Source organism: Saccopteryx bilineata, chromosome 2 (assembly GCF_036850765.1).
Source record: "Saccopteryx bilineata isolate mSacBil1 chromosome 2, mSacBil1_pri_phased_curated, whole genome shotgun sequence".
In the NCBI taxonomy this organism is placed as follows: Eukaryota; Metazoa; Chordata; class Mammalia; order Chiroptera; family Emballonuridae; genus Saccopteryx; species Saccopteryx bilineata.
In genome coordinates, this window is record NC_089491.1 from 250,652,098 (window position 1) to 250,671,381 (window position 19,284).

Genomic DNA, 19,284 nt, shown 5'->3' on the forward strand with positions numbered 1-19,284 from the left:
GGTTGGGGACAGGAGGGTCATGACACCCACCCCCAGGGTTGCTGCAGTTAACAGACAACCCCACCCAAAGGTAACGAGTGCTGTAACAGTCATGGGGAAATCCATAAAGTCCTCCAGGAGGAGGGACACTGAGTTTCTGGGCAGGGAAGGGGGCCAGGCACCTACCTGCAAAGACAGCATTGTGACTGGTGGTGAAGGGACAGGGATGCAGGCTGGAGCACAGGGGCCTGCAGGGGTGAGCCAGGGTGGCCACGGAGGGGCCTCAAACGCCAGGGTGGGCTCAGAGAGGGAAGGCGTGGGTAAGGGGCCAGGGGAAACAAGGCAGAAGGACATTATGGAAGCACTTGCATGTGGTCGTTGACTCGTCACATCAGTGGAACCACATGTAGTGATTCTGACGGATACACCACATCAATTAGTGAGAATAACAGCACACACAGTGGGCAACCCAAGAAGTGTTTAATAAAGGGCAATTTACAAGGGGTGGGTGCACATGAGACAGTGTAGTCCTAGCTCAGGAGCTGGTCACAGCAGAACACCATTACTGCCCCCAATTCTGGAGCCTGAGGGGCAGAGAGAGGAGGCCTTAGAGAGCCCAGCCACCGCATCTGTGACACTTTCTGTTGTGTGCTGCAAACGCAGCCCTAATGCACCCCCAATGTGGCCTGCCCCCCAAGATTTTGTCTAGTGGATCAAACTGGGGTAACAGTCCACAGAAAGCCAGCAAGGCCTCCTTGGGGAACTCTGTGTGTAAAGGATGATCAATGCAGCAACTTCTGTAAAAGCTAAAAGCTGACACAAAGCCCCACAATGCGGCAGGTTCCATCCACACGAAGGAACACCGGCAGCTGTTGGAGCGTGCAGGCTCGGTATGTGGACAGGCTCCCGCAGGGGACAATGCAAGCTCCAGTTCGTGTGTGCGGAGAAAGGTCATTCTGATTAAAAACTAACCAACAAAAGTCACTGTTGTGCTCACTGAGGAACAGTCTGGAAGGAACTCTATCAGCTGGAACAAGGCTTACTTCCCAGGGGCGCCACCTACTGGAGGGGGACCTTCACTTTGCACACAACTTTGTACTCTGTCATTTGTCAATAGCATGCAATTCTTTTAACCATGATTTATACAAAGAAGTATTTTATATCTATAAAAAAAGAGCTTAAAATGTGGCAAAATGAAAGTAAACATAAAAAGAGGCCAGTGTTCTTCCCCCACCGATGTGTGGTAGTCACTATGAGCACCTGTAGTGTCCTGGGCACACTACCTATAGCGTCCAGGGTGCTGGGCACCAGCGCTGACCAGAATGGCTGCTTGCAAAATGCTGACCATCTGCAAGAAGCAGGTGGGCTGTGTTTGGATGTGCCTGCCTGCCTATTTTCCCTGACAGGGCAAATCTGATGAGTGGAACACACCTAGGGTATGGGAGTGTGGGGTGGGTGTGGGGCAGTGAAGAGCCCCCATGGAAGAGCAACATGAGGGCATGGAGAGGGCAGGGTGTTCTGGGCAGGAGCTGGGGGTGGGCCCGGCCACTCCTGCCTGTCAGGTGTGCAGCAGGGGTGGTGGCGACAGGAGCACGCTATACTCCGGAGGGCCTCCGATGTCCTCCAGACACATGGCTGCCATCACAAAGGTGCTGAGAGACAAGTGGCCAGCATTTTCTCACTCCTGGGCTCTTCCTGGGCAAGCAGGTGGGAGAGGGGTAGTGCAGGCAACAGTGGGCACTAGCCCAGCAGAGTTTGGGTGACTGCTGCCAGTGTCAGAGCAGGGCAGTGCCACACTGAAGGGATGCAGCGGTGAGTTACCCTGGGGGCAGCTGGGCAGTCTTTCACCTGTAGCATGGTTAAGGAAATTCATCGTCCAGGTGGGCCAGAGGGGTATGAGTGACCTGTTCTGCAGGTCCTTGCCCACTGACCAGAGGGTAGGACCCTGGGGATCAAGGAGGAGCCAAAGATGGCCCCTGGGCCAGAAAGGGCTGGAGAGGCCTCATCCATCGTCCTCTGGAGGCAAGGCTACCCAGGGACCCTGCAAGACTGTGGCAGAGGGGCAGGAGACCCAGAACTGTGAGTCCTGCTGCAAACATAGAAGCCCCAGGCTGGGATGGTGGGTGAGTAATCTCTTATGTGCCAACTCTGACAAGCCCTGCTTACCTGGACCGCTGATATCAGAAGGATTCAGAGGCCAACTCAGGAAAGCTGAGAAAGAGCACCTGGTGGACGCTGACGTGTGCTGAAGGCAATGTGGGCCATGGGCACAAGTGCCCTGTGTCTACAGTCCGAGGCCTCTCAAGGCCAGGGCAGACTGGTGACTGCAGGCGAGTCTTGCCTTCCAGATATCACCACAGCGGCCCCACAAGTTGGGCGGTGTGGATCCCCTGGGAAGCCGGTACGGACTTTTCCTGGCTCCCGTCTGCTAAAAAGAAGTGGCTGAGCGCTGGAGCAGTGGGTGGACAGGCACGTCGCGGAGCTTGGGCTCTATGTCACCCCTCCACATTCACAGAAAGCACTGCCTCTGTGTGTGTGTGTGGGGAGCAGAGGCCTCTGATACAGCCCCCTGCTAACAGCAACCGAGGCTGGAGGGCCTCTTGCTCTCCTGGGTCTCAGATGGACTTCCCTCCATTCCTGTAAGGGGGAGGGGAGAAGTCACTTGGCATCAACCAGACACCTGCATGGACATTGGACAGGGACCCCCATGCTGATAACCTCTGGTGACTGCTGGTCAGAACTGTGGACTTGAACCCCAAGGCCTCTCATTCAAGGCCTGGCACAGGGACACATTCCAGGTGGTGGAACAGAGTGGGGAAAGGCAGGTACTAGGAGAGCAAAGCCAGGACACATTTGGGGAGTCTGGAATGCCCAGCTTGGCCCATGAGGAAACTTCCAAGCAAACAAAGGGAGCCAAGAAGGGAGTGTGAGTTGGCAGGTGGGGTCAGCAGGGAGGGAGCCTGCAGGTCTGAGGTCACAGTGATGGGAGAAAGGACAGCCCAGAGAGGGGGATGAGAAGATGGTGGGCATAGATTTTAGGCCATAGGCCTGCTTCCAGCCCAACCCAGTGCCTGTACGCACGGATGAGATCTCCATCGCCGACCTGGAGTCGGCAGCTGCTCCTCCTCTCCAGATCTCGCAGCACAGACTGCTCGAATGCCAGGGCAGCCACGCGGCTGAAGAAGGCGTTCACGTTCTCCCCTGTGGGCCCAAAAAACAGATGTAAACCCATCCACCTCTGCCCTCCCCCACAGATGCATTTGGGTGGGAGCTGATGGGTATGAGGGTCGGGGCAGTCCACCTCTGGGGCTGCTTGGGACAGTGCAGTGCAGTGGACTGGCCAGCTGGCCTGGCTTCCCAGCTGGCTTCAGCCCCCTCCCCACTCTGACCACCTGCCCCAGCAGCTCCCTCAAATCTCTGCACCTTGGCTTCCCAGACCCTATTTTTCCAACCAGTCGGTACTGAGTACCTCCCATGGGCCAGAAGGCTGCCTGCTCTCCTGTAACTTGTGAGCACCTCTTCAGGGGCAGCTGTGAGAATTAACACTTACTGCCAGACCCCACATGGAGCCTTTCTGAATCCTCCTCCAGGTAGAGGCCGCCCAGCTGAGCACAGAATGGGGTTCCCGTGCCCCCCATGCACACGGCCCTTGTGCAGCCAACAGCCTGTATGATTGCCCAGGGAAATTCTGCTTGGCCCACAGGGAGCTCTCAGTGAACATGCTGTTGCTCAGAGAGGGAGTGTTCTCACAGGCACAGGGGTGTCAAGGAGCAGAGGGAACCAGGCCTGGGAGCTGCCACATTTTCATTTGTGCTGGACTGGAGGTGGTGTTTCTACCGTGGCTCCTGTCCTCAGCCTTCTTGCCACTGCCTCACCAGTCCCCTGGTAGCGTCTGCTCTGGACCTCACCAGGGTAAGGACCACCGTGCAGGTGTAATTCCCAAGCCCCCAGATCCTCTCTGTGCCAGGAACTCATTGCATGTTATTTTATTTCATGCCCCCAACAACGTTTGTTTTCAGTCTGTTCTTTGCTTCTCTGCATTGTCTAATTTTTCTTGGTGAATACCTATGGCTTTTGTAATTTCAAACATGTTTTCCATTAAAAACAAAATGAGATGGCCTGACTGGTGGTGGTGCAGTGGATAGAGCATCAACCTGGGACACTGAAGTTCTAGGTTCAAAACACCAAGGTCGCTGGCTTGAGTGTGGGCTCATACAGCTTGAGTGCAGGCTTCCTAGCTTGAGAGCAGGGTCACCAGCTGGGATGTGGGATCATTAACACGATCCCATGGTTGCTGGCTTAAGCAAGGGGTCACTAGCTTGGCTGGAGCCCCCCAGTAAAGGCACATATGTGAAGCAATCAATGAACAACCAATGTGCAGCAACTACAAGTTGATGCTTCTCATCTCTTTTCCTTCCTGTCTCTCTCAAAATGAATGAATGAATGAAATGAGATGGACGCATACCCCACTTCCCAGATGAGAATACTGAGGCTGAGAAACGTTGGGCATCTCTCAGTGGCCATGGTGAGCAGTGGCCCATGGGGGAAGGCAGCTCAGGAGCCAGGGGCCAGATCGGTGGGATTGAATGAAGGCTGGAGGCTGTGAGCCATGTTTCAGTGTCTCCCATGATGATACCCACGGAAGAGATGGCAGTTACTGGGCCCTTCTGTGTGCCAGGTGGTGCTTCCCACCTGATATGCATAGGTTGTGGGCAGGGTTCTGCAGTGGTTACAGGTGAATGCTGAGTTCTAATCCTAGACCTAGCACTGCCACCCTGGGACCCTGGAAGTGACTTCACAAGGACTAAAGTGACCTGTCCAAAGGGTCAGGTGTTGCTATTCCTGTTGTATAGGGCTGGGCTCCCAGTCCCCCTTAGAGAGGAGGATACTCTGCTAAGGCAATAGAAGGCCCTGCTAAGTCATGAGCACAGCTGTGCTGTGGGCACTAAGAGGTCCGTAGAAGGAAATGCGTGAGCCTCCCACAGAGCACCATGGCGATAGCCCCGTGCCTACTCACCTGTCTTAGCTGACACCGACCAGTACTCGGCCTGCATCTCATTAGCCAGGTGCATGGCTTCCACTTCCACCTGCTCACACGCTGCCCTTGACTGGGAGAAGCAGCCCTTCTTCAAGGAGGAGTCTGGGAAGGTGGCTGCCACCTCCCACTGCGACTCCATCCTCCCCATCTCCCTGGGCTGGGCAGGCCCCAGTTCGGGGTGGGTGGAGGATGCCTGACAGGGCAAATCTGATGCAAGCTGCCCTCCCTGGGATGAGTACCCCTACTGTTCAGGTCCCAGGCCTGCAGTCCAAATCCTCAGCTAGCCCTGACAGTGGCACCCTCCATTTCCCAGGCTTGGGCTGAAAGCAGGTACATTTTCCTGGGGGCCACCTGGCTCACCAGAAGGTCCTTCTTGTTTCCCACGAGGAACACAAAGCAGGAACCCGGCTCATTCTCTCTCAGTGCATCCTCCAGCCACTGCCTGGAACACACAGGGGTTGGCTGGGGTGGGGTGGGGGAGGGAACTGGCTGAGAGACAGCCCTACCCATCCAGAGAGGCCCAAGAGTGCAGGGGATAGGTGCATACCCAGTTCCTCCCCAGGGCTGGGAGCACTAAGCCAGGGGTGCTGGGAGGGTATCTTGACCCACGCTGGCTGAAAGAGCACCAATCCTGAAGCCAGAAGGGCCTTGGCTGGACCACAGGGGAATGGGGTCACAAGAGCACTTGCCAGGGGAGATGAAGACCCAGTCTTGGCCATGGCTCTGTGCTTGCCTTGTGTCAGCTTGGGTGAGTCCTACACTGTCATCAACTGGAATGATCACCTTGGCCTCCCTCACAGGGTTTGAGAGAAGTGAATGCTCAAACAAAAGTGAGGTGAAGGGGACTCTGGTCCATTAGCTGGATGATTCTGGCAGAAGCAAGATGGCCTCCTGGAACTGGTCATGTTGCCAGTTCTCTGGACCAGATCCCTGCCCAAGATAGCAAGTGCCAAATAATGCCTCTTCAGAGAGGACTGGCCATACAAAGTGCAGGGCTCAGGGAGAATGGAAACATGAGGCTCTTCATACAGCATTAAGGCTTTTGAGATGGCAAAAGCAGACATTAAGCAGGCGCAGGCTCTCTGAGCACAGGCCCGTGTGGCTCTGCGGCTCTGTGCCCTGCGCCAGCCCTGACTTCAGCATATGGGTGCACATCTTGGGGGATAATAAGACAACTGGACAGTGAGTAGCCTGTGGCAGTCTTGACAAGCGAGCTGGTCACTTGTGCTTGCCATTGGGGGTCCAGTTCATGGGCCCAGATTTGGGGAGCCCTTCCAGGTGGTTTTCTGAGTCCAGGGGGACCAGAGGGGCTACAGATTCCCAGACTTGCCGGGTATGTTCCAGAGTCTGCAGGTCAGAGAGGTCAAAGGCCGTGATGATCGCTGCACATGTGGGGAAAAGCCAAGAGCTGGTCAGAGACAGATGAGGCAAACACAGTAGGTGTGACAAGGGGCGGGGACGGGTCCCTCCAGGTGGCCCCCTGCTCCCCAGGAACTGCCGGGGTGGGTCCCCAGGGACTCAGTCTGGTTCCCACAATGGAGGCTGGGAAGGGGACACCCCATGGCTGCCCCTCGTAACTCACCCTCCTACACCCTCTCTGACCCACACCCAGCAGTGCAGCCACAGTGAGGGATGACGAGCTTGAGGCTCCTGAGTTCAAGTCTCCCCTCTGCCACGCAGAGCTGAGGGGGCTTGGGCGCGGCCTTCCCGCTGAGAGCCTGCTTCCCCACCACTGAGGTGTGAGAACAATGCCTCTAGCTCTCGGGTTGCTGTGAGGGTCAAGCTAGAGCAGCTATTTTAGTTATCTATTTATTTTTTGAGAGTATGTTCTTTTTTTTTTTTTTTTTTCTTTCTGAAGCTGGAAACGGGGAGAGACAGTCAGACAGACTCCCGCATGCGCCCAACCGGGATCCACCCGCACGCCCACCGAGGCAACGCTCTGCCCACCAGGGGGCGATGCTCTGCCCCTCCGGGGCGTCGCTCTGCCGCGACCAGAGCCACTCTAGCACCTGGGGCAGAGGCCAAGGAGCCATCCCCAGCGCCCGGGCCATCTTTGCTCCAATAGAGCCTTGGCTGCGGGAGGGGAAGAGAGAGACAGAGAGGAAGGAGGGGAGGGGGGTGGAGAAGCAAATGGGCGCTTCTCCTATGTGCCCTGGCCAGGAATCGAACCCAGGTCCCCCGCACGCCAGGCCGACGCTCTACCGCTGAGCCAACCGGCCAGGGCCGAGAGTATGTTTATTAAAGTTGGGGACAGTGCCTGACCAGGTGGTGGCACAGTGGATAGAGCGTCGGACTGGGATGCGGAAGGACCCAGGTTCGAGACCCCGAGGTCGCCAGCTTGAGCGCGGGCTCATCTGGCTTGAGCAAAGAGCTCACCAGCTTGGACCCAAGGTCGCTGGCTCCAGCGGGGGGTTGCTCGGTCTGCTGAAGGCCCACAGTCAAGGCACATGTGAGAAAGCAATCAATGAACAACTAAGAAGTCGCAACACGCAACAAGAAACTGATGATTGATGCTTCTCATCTCTCTCTCTGTTCCTGTCTGTCTGTCCCTGTCTATCTCTGCCTCTGTAAAAAAAAAAAAAAAAAAAAAAAAAAAAAAAAGTTGGGGACAGTGAAACAAGGAAGGGCCTAGAACAGAAGAAGCAACAGGAGAGCCTGGACAGGGCTGCTCTGGCTCACCGGGAAGTCAGAGACAGGGGGCCTTGGAGAGAGCTTCAAGGGGTGAGCCCGGGACGAGCTGCCACTGCCCATTGCTCCCCTGGTTGCAAGTCTCTGGGGCCCCTAGAGTTTAGGAGATGCGTGCCTGAGAGGGGATAAAGGGGTGGGTGTGTTCCCAGGAAGGAGAGCACCTAGAGCAGCTCTTTTAAAAGCTCTTGGTCTGGGACTTGATGTAGGACAGACTTTCAACCAATGGCAACTACGCTGTGAGAACAATTAGCAAAATACAGCTTTAGAGAAACAACTTCTTGGGAGCAGGAAGGGTAGAAAATAGGGAGCTGCAGCCTGCCCCTCGCCTCCTCCTGTCAGTGGCCTAGCCTCCCCCCACCTCCTCCTGGAGTCGACTCTGCTCTTCTTTCTGGGGTCTCTGGACATGCGCTTCTCCCTCTGTGCACTTCTGAGCCGAAATGGGCTGAGACAGGGAGCACCCATCATCACAGAGTCCCCAAAGGCCCTGAGGATTGGCCAGAGGGATGCTCAGTGCATCTTGGGGACAGAAATGGTGCCTGTGGCAGAGGGCCTGGACTTCTTTGAGGACCCCACCACTGCCATCGCCCGCTGCTCACCCTGGGCACCCCGGTAGTAGGCAGATGCGATGCACTTGAACTTCTCTTGCCCTGCTGTGTCCCAGCTGTGTGGTGGCAGAGAGAAAAGGGGAAACAGAGGTGGCAGATTAAGGGATTGCAGTGGTCAGAGCTCAGCAGGCTAGTGGGGCCCTGGATGGCAGACTGAGGGCCCAAGCCAGTGCATGGGCTTCAGGAAGTGTCTGCAGACAGTCAGCCTCGCCCACCTCCCAACTCCTTAGGCTTCCTCTCTAGGGAGCCCATGGGGACCTCCCTGGCTGGACGCACTGTATCCATGGGAGAAGGGCATGGCCTTAGTAGTTCCACTGCCTGGATGAGTGGAGCTGTAGCTCAGTCCCTTCTGACTGCCATTGAAAAACAGAATATGTTCCTGATGTGCTTGCTCTGAAGATGAGGAGGGCCACCTGCAGAGGAGGCCCTGTGAACAGGACAGGGGCTCCAGGCTGGACCTCCAGCTATGGCCCTGCCACTTGCTAAACTATGACTGGGCCATGGCTTCACCTTCTGCACTGTAGCAGAAGGGGTGCTTAGTTCCCTGGGTCAGGGTGAAGGCATGTAACAGGGACATGGTTTGTATCTCCTGGGGGACTCTGATCAGTTAGCTCTTGCTTTCTGGAGAAGCTGAGCCTTGGCTCCATTGAAAAGAATGCAACAATTGATTAATGATGTCTGCACGGGCACACTATAGGAAAGAAGGATACAAATGCTGCTATCTACTCGCCCTGGTTTAGAACCAGGCAGGAAGTCAATATGCAGGGCTGAGTCTGAAAATCTATCCCTTTATAAAATCAACAGATCAAAACTTAACTTTTCTTAGTTAATTAACAAGTAGACAATTCAGGAACAAGACATCAGTGGTCTGAAATTTTTTCAAGGGATGCACCATGATGCAGAACTTTCTGCCGTTATTCTTTCATTAATTCAAATTGGTTCACATTTTCTTTCACTTCTGAAGATGACTCGGTGGGGAGCTGGAAGGGTGGCCTGGCAGTGAGGCCAGTCAGGTGGCTGGTAACAGCCTTAATTAGGACAATGAGAGGTTAAGCCAGGACAGCGTCCCTACTTTGTCCTGGGCCCTCTAATTAGACACAGCCAGTGGTCACAATGGTGAGCCCAGCCACAGGCCATTCTCTTCACGGCTCTGCCTGGGCTGTCCTCATCCCTCTCCACTCTTCCCGGCTCTCCTGCTTCCAGATCCTGCTGGTCCTGCAGCCCTGCATTTCCACAGCCTCTCCCACTCCAGTCTGACCCTCTACTCCCCGTGGGGGAGACTTAGTGGTACCACCTGGCTCTAGGACTGCACTGGGACTATAGAAGTCCTCCGAGCCTGACCTGTGGTGGCACAGTGGATGAAGCGTCGACCTGGAAATCCTAAGGTCGCCGGTTCAAAACCCTGGGCTTGCCTGGTCAAGGCACATATGGGATTTGATGCTTACAGCTCCTCCCCCCCTTCTCTCTCTCTGTCTCTCCTCTCTCTCTCTCTCTCTCTCTCTCTCTCTCTCTCTCTGTTCTCTCCAAAATGAATAAATAAATAAAAAAAAAAATTAAAAAAAAAAAAAAAAAAAAAAAAAAAAGAAGTCCTCCGAGAAGGGGGAAGTCTCGACAGAGTTCGGAGCTGAGGTCCACAAGAGGGTGAGCCCCATCCTGATTACCATGGATCCCCAGCCCAGCCTGGCAGGGCATGGAGGACTGAGGAATGAAACCAGAGGAGCAGATGTGAATCTTGGGGAGAAAGAAAGGAGAAGGGACCATGACAGAGACATGATGAACACCAGCACGCAAGGGGAGATGGACAGGGGCAGCCACAAAGGGGAGCATGGGATGGGTGGGGCCACATAGGACAGGGCAGGGCTGGGGATGTGTGCAGGCCTGCGGCATCCTCCATGTGCCAGAGGAGAGGGAAGACGAGGTCTAAAGCTCTGGTGGGAAAGTGGGCACCTGGGGGAGAGACACTGGGATGTTTTGAGGGAAACCAGAGGGGAGGAGAGGAAGCAGTGGCCACTGAGTCCAGCAGGGAAGAAGACAGACAGAGGGAAAGCAGAGCAAGGGCAATAGGGTGAGGAGAAGAGGGTGCCTCAGGACTGAGGAAGGCATATGGACCACGTGGCCTCCACCAGAGTCTGGCACACAGAGGCCACTTTTGGCCCATTATCCAGATGGGGACAGGCTGAGAGACCTGAAGTGACTTGCCAGAGGCCACCTGCTGGCCTGGCGAGTGGGATTATGGATGGCCAAGTGCAGGAGGTGCAGGCACCTGGAGCCCTGCTTATTCAGACACGTTCTTGCTGAGTGCCACTGGACAGCTGAGAAGGAGTTCATCAGGGGGTCTTCTCAAAGCCCACCCATGACCCATGCAGGAGACAGTGCCAATTGGCAGGACTTACTTACATCTGGAGGCTGTAGGGGATCCCAGCAATCTCAAAGCGCTCAATTTCAAAGTCCACCCCAATGGTGGCCTTGTAGTCACGGTCAAAAACATTCTTGCAAAACCTGTGGGAGCAAGTCATCAGAGAGGCGGCATGGAAGCTTCACTCATAACAGTGAAAGTCTGGAGCCAATGCAAAGTCCACCCACTGGGAATCGCTAAAGAGATGATAGTCCATAGAGACAGACCACAAATGGACAGCCAACATGTGGAGGGAGAGAAGCTATTATAGTGAACACAGCAAGTCAGAGACAGAGAATGAGAAACTGAGCAGCGGGAAATCCTTCTGCAGCAAGGGCAGTGAGGGGTGAGCCCATGGCCCCAGAGGGACAGTGTGACTAATCTCAGGCTCCTGGGATGCCATACTCTCCACTGACTCCAACATTTCCCTGGTTTTCTGTATCCCTTTCAAAAGGTGTGGTTCCCAGCAGCCACACTGTCTCAACAATGCTATTTGGGCCGCCCAGGCAAAGTCCTGACAAGGTGCTGGGAGGTATGGCCGGTGTGCTTACCTGTGGATGAGGCTGGTCTTGCCCACGAAGAGGTCACCAACGACAACCACCTTGGAGAGGCTGAGCCTGTGAAGAGCATGGCCATGTTCCTCTCAAGCATGGTCACAAGAGCCTCTTCACACACACAGGCCCTTTCTTCCTGTGCTCCCCACCTGTGAGCCACCCCTCAGTCCTGGACAGGGAACAGAATATCTGCTGAGACACTCTGAGGTCTGTGTCCATCTGCTGTCAGAAAGGAGAGCCAGAGAGTCTGTGTTTGTTCTGGGGACTTGGCTGTCCCTGGCGCAGTAACCCTGACCACGCTGGGCCCCAGTTCCTGATGTGAGAATTAGCACTGGGCACAACGGGCGGCTGAGGAAGCAGAGGGAGGAGCCCTAGGTGGGGGCTCAGCTGGAGCACACGGAGCGTGCAGACCCAACGCCAATGTGCAGGGGTCACAGCACCTCCTACCGACCCCTGGTACTACATACCTAATTGGCTCCTTCCAGCTCCTTATAAGCTCTCACTTCCTGTGTGGGACACACCCGCTCCCTTGGACGTGTCTGCTACCGTCAGCTAGGCCAATGGGCATGTCACAGACAGAACTCAGGTCTGCATGTCTGAACTGCAGCTTGAGCTATAAAGCAGCTCTGAGGTTCTCAGGCTCTCTGGGACCCTGCTCACCAAGAGCAGCGGCCACCTCACTCTGTGAGTGTCCCCCACTCTGTGCAGCAGCATTCCCAGGACTGTGGGTGATACTCTGAGTTTCTGCAGCTCCTGCCAAAGCTCAACGATAAGCTCTGACCAGGTACTTCCTGTGCCTGCAGATTGCAAGAGGGTACCTCTGTCACCTGATGACACAGTGCAGCTCACCTGGCCATGACTATAAGGGCAGAGGCCATGTCTCCTCTGCTCCCAGGTGGCCTCTAGTTCTGGAACAGGGTGCCCCTTACTCTGCTTCTCATATGAAAGAGTAAAGGTACTGCTGAGGTGTTGTGGGGTTGCCCTCCATGTCTCAGTCTCCCCATCTCCCAGTGCTCTTGTAAAGGGTCAGAGAGATAATCTGCTTGAAGCACATGGTATGGAACCAGTACTCCTGAATAAATGGCCATGACTTTCAGCCCATGACTGCAGCGGCTTTGGCCATTTTTTTTTTTTTTTGTATTTTTCCGAAGCTGGAAATGGGGAGGCAGTCAGACAGACTCCCGCATGCGCCCCACCGGGATCCACCCGGCACGCCCACCAGGGGGTGATGCTCTGCCCCTCCGGGGCGTCGCTCTGTCGCGACCAGAGCCACTCTAGCGCCTGGGGCAGAGGCCAAGGAGCCATCCCCAGTGCCCGGGCCATCTTTTGCTCCAATGGAGCCTTGGCTGTGGGAGGGGAAGAGAGAGACAGAGAGGAAGGAGAAGGGGAAGGGTGGAGAAGCAGATGAGCGCCTCTCCTGTGTGCCCTGGCCGGGAATCGAACCTGGGACTTCCGCACACCAGGCCGACGCTCTACCACTGAGCCAACCAGCCAGGGTCGCTTTGGCCATTTTGAACTGAGCCCTGCCTCCCTTGGATCCACCTTGAGAATGGCAGAGTTAGGCCTCCACTGCAACCTCCAAAACTTGTGTGACACCTGTGAGCTCAGCCAACTCCCTGAGCAGTCTGTGAACGCCTCGGGATGGGGATGAAAGCAGGCCCTTCTATCTGTTTGTTAAAAGGAGTGATTTGACTTTGGGTGATGGTCACACAATGCAATCAACAGTTCAAATGCCATAGAGATGTTCACCTGAAACCTATATAATTCTATTAAATGATCAATGTCATTTAATTTCTAAATAAAAAAGAAATTAAAAAAAAAAGGAGTGAGTGTTGCAGGATCCCAGTGTCAGCAGTGCCAAGTGGCTGTCAGGGCAAAAAACAGGGCAGAGGCCTTGGACGGCTGGGTCAGTGGTAGAGCGTCGGCCTAGCGTGCAGGAGTCCCGGGTTCGATTCCCGGCCAGGGCACACAGGAGAAGCGCCCATCTGCTTCTCCACCCCTCCCCCTCTCCTTCCTCTCTGTCTCTCTCTTCCCCTCCCACAGCGAGGCTCCATTGGAGCAAAGATGGCCCGGGCGCTGGGGATGGCTCCTCAGCCTCTGCCCCAGGTGCTGGAGTGGCTCTGGATGCAACAGAGCGACGCCCCAGATGGGCAGAGCATCGTCCCCTGGTGGGCGTACCAAGTGGATCCCGGTCGGGCGCATGCGGGAGTCTGTCTGACTGCCTCCCCATTTCCAGCTTCGGAAAAATGCAAAAAAAAAAAACCAAAACAAAACAGGGCAGAAACAACTTTCATCTTCATGCGAGGAACCCAAACGGCAAACTCGCAGTCCCATGAGGCAGGTGTGTGGAGCACAGGAGCACAGAGGAGTGCGCGCCCAGCCTGGGCTGGCGGCAGGAGTAGAGAACCTGGCACTACAGTGGGGCCTGAAGAGTAGGAAAAACATTACAGACAGAGGAAAAAGACAAATGCTGAGAACTCAGGCTAAAAAATCCCATGCATGACCTATTGAGACACGGAAAGCTGTTCTCTACGGCAGAAGTGTACCCGATCTGGATGCAGGAGAGCCGGGAAGAGTGGAGACGGATGAGGGCAGATAAAACTCCCATCATCGCCTGACCTGCGGTGGCGCAGTGGATAAAGCGTCGACCTGGAATGCTGAGGTCGCCGGTTTAAAACCCTGGGCTTGCCTGGTCAAGGCACATATGGGAGTTGATGCTTCCTGCTCCTCCCTCCCTCTTCTCTCTCTCTCTCTCTCTCTCTCTCTCTCTCTCTCCTCTCTAAAAATTAATAAAAGTAAAAAAAAATAAATAAATAAAATAAAATAAATAAAACTCCCATCATCTTCAGGCCTCTACTGGGTTGCACTGGTGTAGTTTGGGTGAGAGTTTCATTTGTGCATTCACACGTTCACGCACGCACTCATTCCTTCCTGCCAGCCCCCCACGTCCCCTGCCGTGTGCGGAGGAGGCACTCACCCGACAGTCCCTGTGTTCCTGCGCTGGCAGGCAGCGTTGACCTGCCCATGGAAGTGCTCCTTGAGCTGCAGGCAGGCATCAGGCGTGTACCACTGGAAAGAGTCAGACAGACAGACAAATGGGCGAAGCTGCAGCTCTAACACCAAGCAGGGCAGTTGGGCAGTGACTTGCTTCCCAGCATTTCCCCCTTAAGCTGCACGACTGGCAGCCTCATTAGCTTTCCCTGATCCCTGTCATATCCATCCTCTATCTTTTAAGCAGCCTCGAGACTCTGGGTCTTGTGAGACCTGAGAAGCAGCAGAAGGGGCACCAGGTAGGGACCAGGAGAACTGGGTCTCACCTGGGGCAGCCATGCCCTTACCACAGATCTCTATTCCCTCTGGTCTTCTTGGGGTAAGACAAGGGGTGGGCTTTAAGAGCTCTTTTAGCTCCAACATTCTCCCATAGTTTCTACAGATCTCTATGCTATTTTCATTTTTAAAATATGCATATATGGGCCCTCGCCAGGTAACTCAGTTGGTTTGAGCGTGGTCCCAATATGCCAAGGTTGCGGGTTCGATCTCTGGTCAGGGCACATACAAGAATCAATCAAATGATCACATAAATAAGTGGAACAACAAATCAATGTCTCTCTTTCTCTCTTTCCCTTCATCTTTCTAAAAATCAATAAATTAAAAAAATTAAAATATGCATAAATGTGCATGGAAAATGTCTTAGAAGGGCACTTAGGATCTCCCACAATTTTCAAAAGGCAGAGCTGAGCAGTGGTTTAAGAGCATAGCCTCACAGGGTCAGGAAGACCTGCGTCCACCCTGAATGTGCTATATGACCCTGGGCAGTTGCCTAAGGTCTCTGAACTTCAATTCTCTCATCTATAAAACCTCAGAGGCTTGGATGCATAAAATGTGATGTTTGTAAAGCATAGAGTCAGCCAGCCACATACTAAGTGCTCAACAAATGTTCATAGCTATTAAGATGCCATGACACATGCTGAATATACATTTGTTTTAATATTAGAAAAACAAACTGAAGATGACCAGTATGTTTTGGTCTCAGACTGGCCAAGGCTAGTCAGAGAGTATGGCAAGGACATGGAGAGAATGGCGTCACTGGAGACAGCTGGTGTGCTCTGCTTTGACATAGCAGTGGTGGCCCAGCCACCCACTACATCCCTAAGGGCACTGCTTGGACCCAGAGGTCCCCTATGGCAGGACTTGGCCACATCCCCCAGCCTTAGTGTTTCTCCTGTACGCTCAGGCATTGAAATGGGCTCTGCTCAGGCCCATGTGCGCTTTCAGCTCCAGGTGTACTGAGGCAGCAGGGACAGTGGAAGGAACTTCGCAAAAAGACAAGTTGTGAAACCTCACTGAGCCCGTTTCCTCATCTGTAATCGAGGGACACTCCTAACAGCACTTCATCATCCATTTGCTGGAGGATCACATGTAGGGGAACAGCAGCCCACATTCACACAGAAGAATGCCAGCTACTGTATGAGGAAGTTGGCTGCTTTTTCCTGTCAATTTGCATACCAGCTTCAAACTGGGGCCCAGTTTGGGCATAGTGGTCATTACAGAATCCCATAATTTTGGATGGATTAGAGAAGTGTAATAAGGAAGGCTGGGCAGGAAGTGTGAGCCAATTTTAGAGACAGGAAAACTGAGGCACACAGGGCAAAGGGAAGGACTTGCCCCACTGGACCACCAATTTCTCAGGTCTGACTGAGATGGTGTGGTCCTTGGGTACAGAATGAACTTGGCCAGCTACGGATTGTGACCCCTGACTGTCACAGATAGTGGGGGAGAATCTCACCTTCTGTGCAAACAGGACAGACACCTCTCAGGGTAGGAGAGTGTCAGAGATTGGGAGTCAGCCACAGCCAGGTCAAGTCCTAGCTTCACTATGCCAAGCTGTGTGACCTTAAGAAACTTTCCCTACCTCTCTGAACTTTGCTGTCCTGCTCTGTAAATGGGGTCATTCGTCATGACACCTGGACTGTTTTGTGCCAATCACATTTCCCTTTCTTTTGGCTCACTGAATGCCAGTCTCCGTCATCGCTGGGTACCCATCAGGCCCTGTAGGAAAGCAATTGCCTGGGTCTCTGATGAGACACAAAATCCTGGGGGAATTGTCCATAGAACTGAGACATTAAGGCTTCCTTTGAGGGGGTGTGGAGAAAGAACTCCGGGGAAAGCAGAAAAGGGGTTGGAGGCATTACTGCAACCAAAATACCCAGGGCCTAGTCACAACCTTCTTCCCTACCAGCCTGGGCACAGAATTCCAAAGACAGGAAGGCCATTCCATGGGGACAATTTCTCCCTCCACACCATCCCAAGTCACATGGAGGCAAACACCTAGAGCTAGATCTTATGTATCCTTCAAAGATATTTTCTGCAGGTATAAACAAACACATACAGTTCTTTTCTCTCCTCTTCTTGTCACACATGGGACACATTGCCTTAGTCCTTGTACTTTTACTTTGGTTCTCACTGCACATTAGCACCTGAAGAGATGCTTCATTCCTCCTCATTTGTGGCAGGAAATAGCATTTTGTTGAGTAAGCAGCCCCTTTTCCAGGGACATTTAGGTTGTGTCTGACCTTTAGTTTCACAAACTGTCTCAATGCCTGGCCTTGAATGACTGGATCAGAGGGTGGAGGCATTCATTTTAGGAAATATTGTCCCACACCCCCTATGGAGGTTGTACTCATTTGCATTCCTGCTTACATTAATGTTGGATTTTAATATAGATGGAAGAGTTTTCAGCAGGAACTGAAGGCAGAATTATGAGTGCGGGAGAACCCTGGATTTGGTGTCAGGAAACTGGGGTGCTGTTTTTTGGGGTTTTTAAAAAGATTTTATTTATTTATTTTAGAGAGAGGAGAGAGAGAGAGAAGGGTAGAGGAACAGGAAGCATCAACTCCCATATGTGCCTTGACCAGGCAAGCCCAGGGTTTCGAATTGCCAACCTCAGTGTTCCAGTTCGGTGCTTTACCCTGTGCCGCCACAGGTCAGGCTAGAGTGCTGTTTTGATAATAATAATAATTAGAACAACAATGACCACCACTCAGGCAAAGGAGTCCCATTTATTATGAACCAGGAACCCAAGGTGAGAGGAATTATCCTGTGTAACAGTGGTTCCGAGAGGTTGAGTAACTTGCCCATAGTCACACAGCTTAATGAAAGATTCAAGATTCACATCCAAGGCTGTCTGACTGCAATGGTGCCCTTAACCTCCATGCCACACTGTCTCCTGGTTTCACCCTTATCGTTTTTGCCCACCTTGATCAAGTCAATGTCATGTCTCCTAGCTTCTCAAGAAGTCTGGTAAGTTCTTGGAGTCTGTCAGCAAGAGACTAACCTCCCCGATTCACCTGATTGGTTTCTGGTGGAGAAAGCTAGATGTGGACATTGTGTCAGAGAGCAGTGCACACGTCAAGGTCTGGCCTAATGACTCTCTACCTTAGGGAAGCTGGTGATGATGCGGTCCCGGCTCACAGAGGGCCCCAAAGGCATCAGGGAGGACCTCATCCTTCCAGAGAGTTCTGCAGACCCAACCAGGGGAAAGAGAGTTAGGGAGCTGTGCCAATTCCTGGGGACTCATCTGCAAGTTTATGTCTAACTTCAGTAACTTTAAAAACAGATCCCAGCCTCCTCCTCAGTCAGGGGTATCGGCCATAGGTCATCTCTTCCAATCTGCAGGCAGTATGGTGGGGGTGGAGGGTGGGAGGAAAGGCCTGCTTCACTCTGCCTGGGAGTCCCGCATACCTGGTCTCCCTCCTCCTGAGGTGGCCTCTCTCTGATCATATGACTGGTTGCGAGTGATGCACCACACAATCCTTGCAGGCCAGGTGCAGGAAGTGGGATGCGGAGGGAGACCCTGCTCCTAGCCTCTAAGGAATGGAGGCTCTGGGTGGGCCGAGGACCTTAGATTACAGCCTAAAGGCCTGTCACCCACCCAGGACCGGGGGCCCTGACGCTATTCAACAGCCCTACTCTCCTCTTTCTGTCTGCCCCCTTTCCCCTCTAGAGTGGCCTCGACCGAGCGAGGCCTGTCATCCTCTTCGCTCTGACCCAGCTCTCCTCCAGGAGCAGCATGGGCCTGGCTCGCAGTGGGGCCTGGCCCACGGTGGGGCTCAGCTCGCGTTCAGGTTCTGGCTGTGGGAGGTGGGCTGGGTACGCGGCGTTCCCCCGACCCGGGCCTCCGAGACGTGCCCTCATGTAGGTGGGTAGAGGGTGGGACAGAGGCGGGCCGGCCGACTTACCAGCAGCGGCTGCTGGGGCTCCAGAGGTTCCGGGCTAGGCGAGGCCGGGTCTGGCTGGGTTTGCCGCAGCAATCACCATGCCAACAACGGCCACGCGGGACCAGAGGGCATCTGACGAATCCTGGACGTCGGGGGCTGGGTCTGGGCGGGGCTCGCAGCGGAAAGAGTCCTAGAGCCAGCACCAGCCGTCACCATAGCAACTAGAGCCTCGAGGGAGCCGCGAGCACTTGACAGGGCGGCTACTTGGACCCGACCGAGCACCGGCAATGACTGGCTATCACCGGCGACACCATAGTCACGGAGGCGGGGCCGGATAAGGAATGTGGATGGCTGGGGTGAAGCCTGGGCTCCGGGGCGGGATCGGGGCGGGATCGGGGGCGGGGCCCACAGTGGAGAAACCAGCGCAGCGGACCTTTCTGACAATCAACGTAGCAAGGAGGAGTGGAGGGCTCAAACTGGTAGGGATTACAGTGTGAAGTGTTTAAATATTTATTTTAGTAACATTTTAAATATTTTTATGATTATCGAAATATTTTATAGTGTTCGTTATCTATAGATAGGGACGGATCTTCAAGACTCCTTGACTTTCTTTCTCTCACATGCAATATTTCACTTACCAGTAAATTCTATAGGTTCTATGCTAAAAATTTGCTAAATATTCTTTATCTTCCTCCCACTTCCATTGGCATCACCCTGGCCCAAGCCATCTTCTCTCCTCTTAACTGGCCTTCCTACTTCCACCCTTGCCTTCATTCTATTTCCAGTTCAGCAAGATATCCTGTTAACA

The 19,284-nt window shown here is 53.9% G+C and overlaps 1 protein-coding gene across 4 annotated transcripts; it reads right to left on the reverse strand.

The window, feature by feature from the left end:
* Positions 1–444: 444 nt before the first annotated feature.
* On the reverse strand, positions 445–18,732 carry RAB36 (RAB36, member RAS oncogene family). 4 transcript variants are annotated; one of them, XM_066260044.1, is made up of 11 exons: positions 18,498–18,729; positions 17,695–17,777; positions 14,237–14,328; positions 11,257–11,322; positions 10,708–10,809; positions 8,302–8,366; positions 6,344–6,399; positions 5,378–5,455; positions 4,997–5,087; positions 3,061–3,180; positions 445–2,616 (listed from the first exon to the last, which is right to left on the reverse strand). In XM_066260044.1, the coding sequence occupies exons 2-11, from the start codon at positions 17,761–17,763 to the stop codon at positions 2,552–2,554; spliced, it is 804 nt and encodes a 267-aa protein (XP_066116141.1). In that variant the 5' UTR covers positions 17,764–17,777; positions 18,498–18,729; the 3' UTR covers positions 445–2,551. The 4 variants fall into 4 exon arrangements, with proteins under 4 accessions (XP_066116141.1, XP_066116142.1, XP_066116144.1 ...); XM_066260045.1 differs by lacking the exon at positions 17,695–17,777 and having other exon boundaries at positions 10,704–10,809; positions 18,498–18,732; XM_066260047.1 differs by lacking the exons at positions 8,302–8,366; positions 17,695–17,777 and having other exon boundaries at positions 18,498–18,731.
* Positions 18,733–19,284: the final 552 nt, after the last annotated feature.

Bases quoted from the DNA above. Each gene is read 5' to 3' on its own strand.
- RAB36 (XM_066260044.1), bottom strand. From the start codon at position 17,763: ATGAGGTCCTCCCTGATGCCTTTGGGGCCCTCTGTGAGCCGGGACCGC. The intron at 14,329-17,694 runs GTAGAGAGTCAT...GACTCTTTCCAG, and splicing joins TCATCACCAGCTTCCCTAAG to TGGTACACGCCTGATGCCTG. The intron at 5,456-6,343 runs GTCTGGGAATCT...TGTTCCAGGCAG, and splicing joins CTCTGGAACATACCCGGCAA to TGGCTGGAGGATGCACTGAG.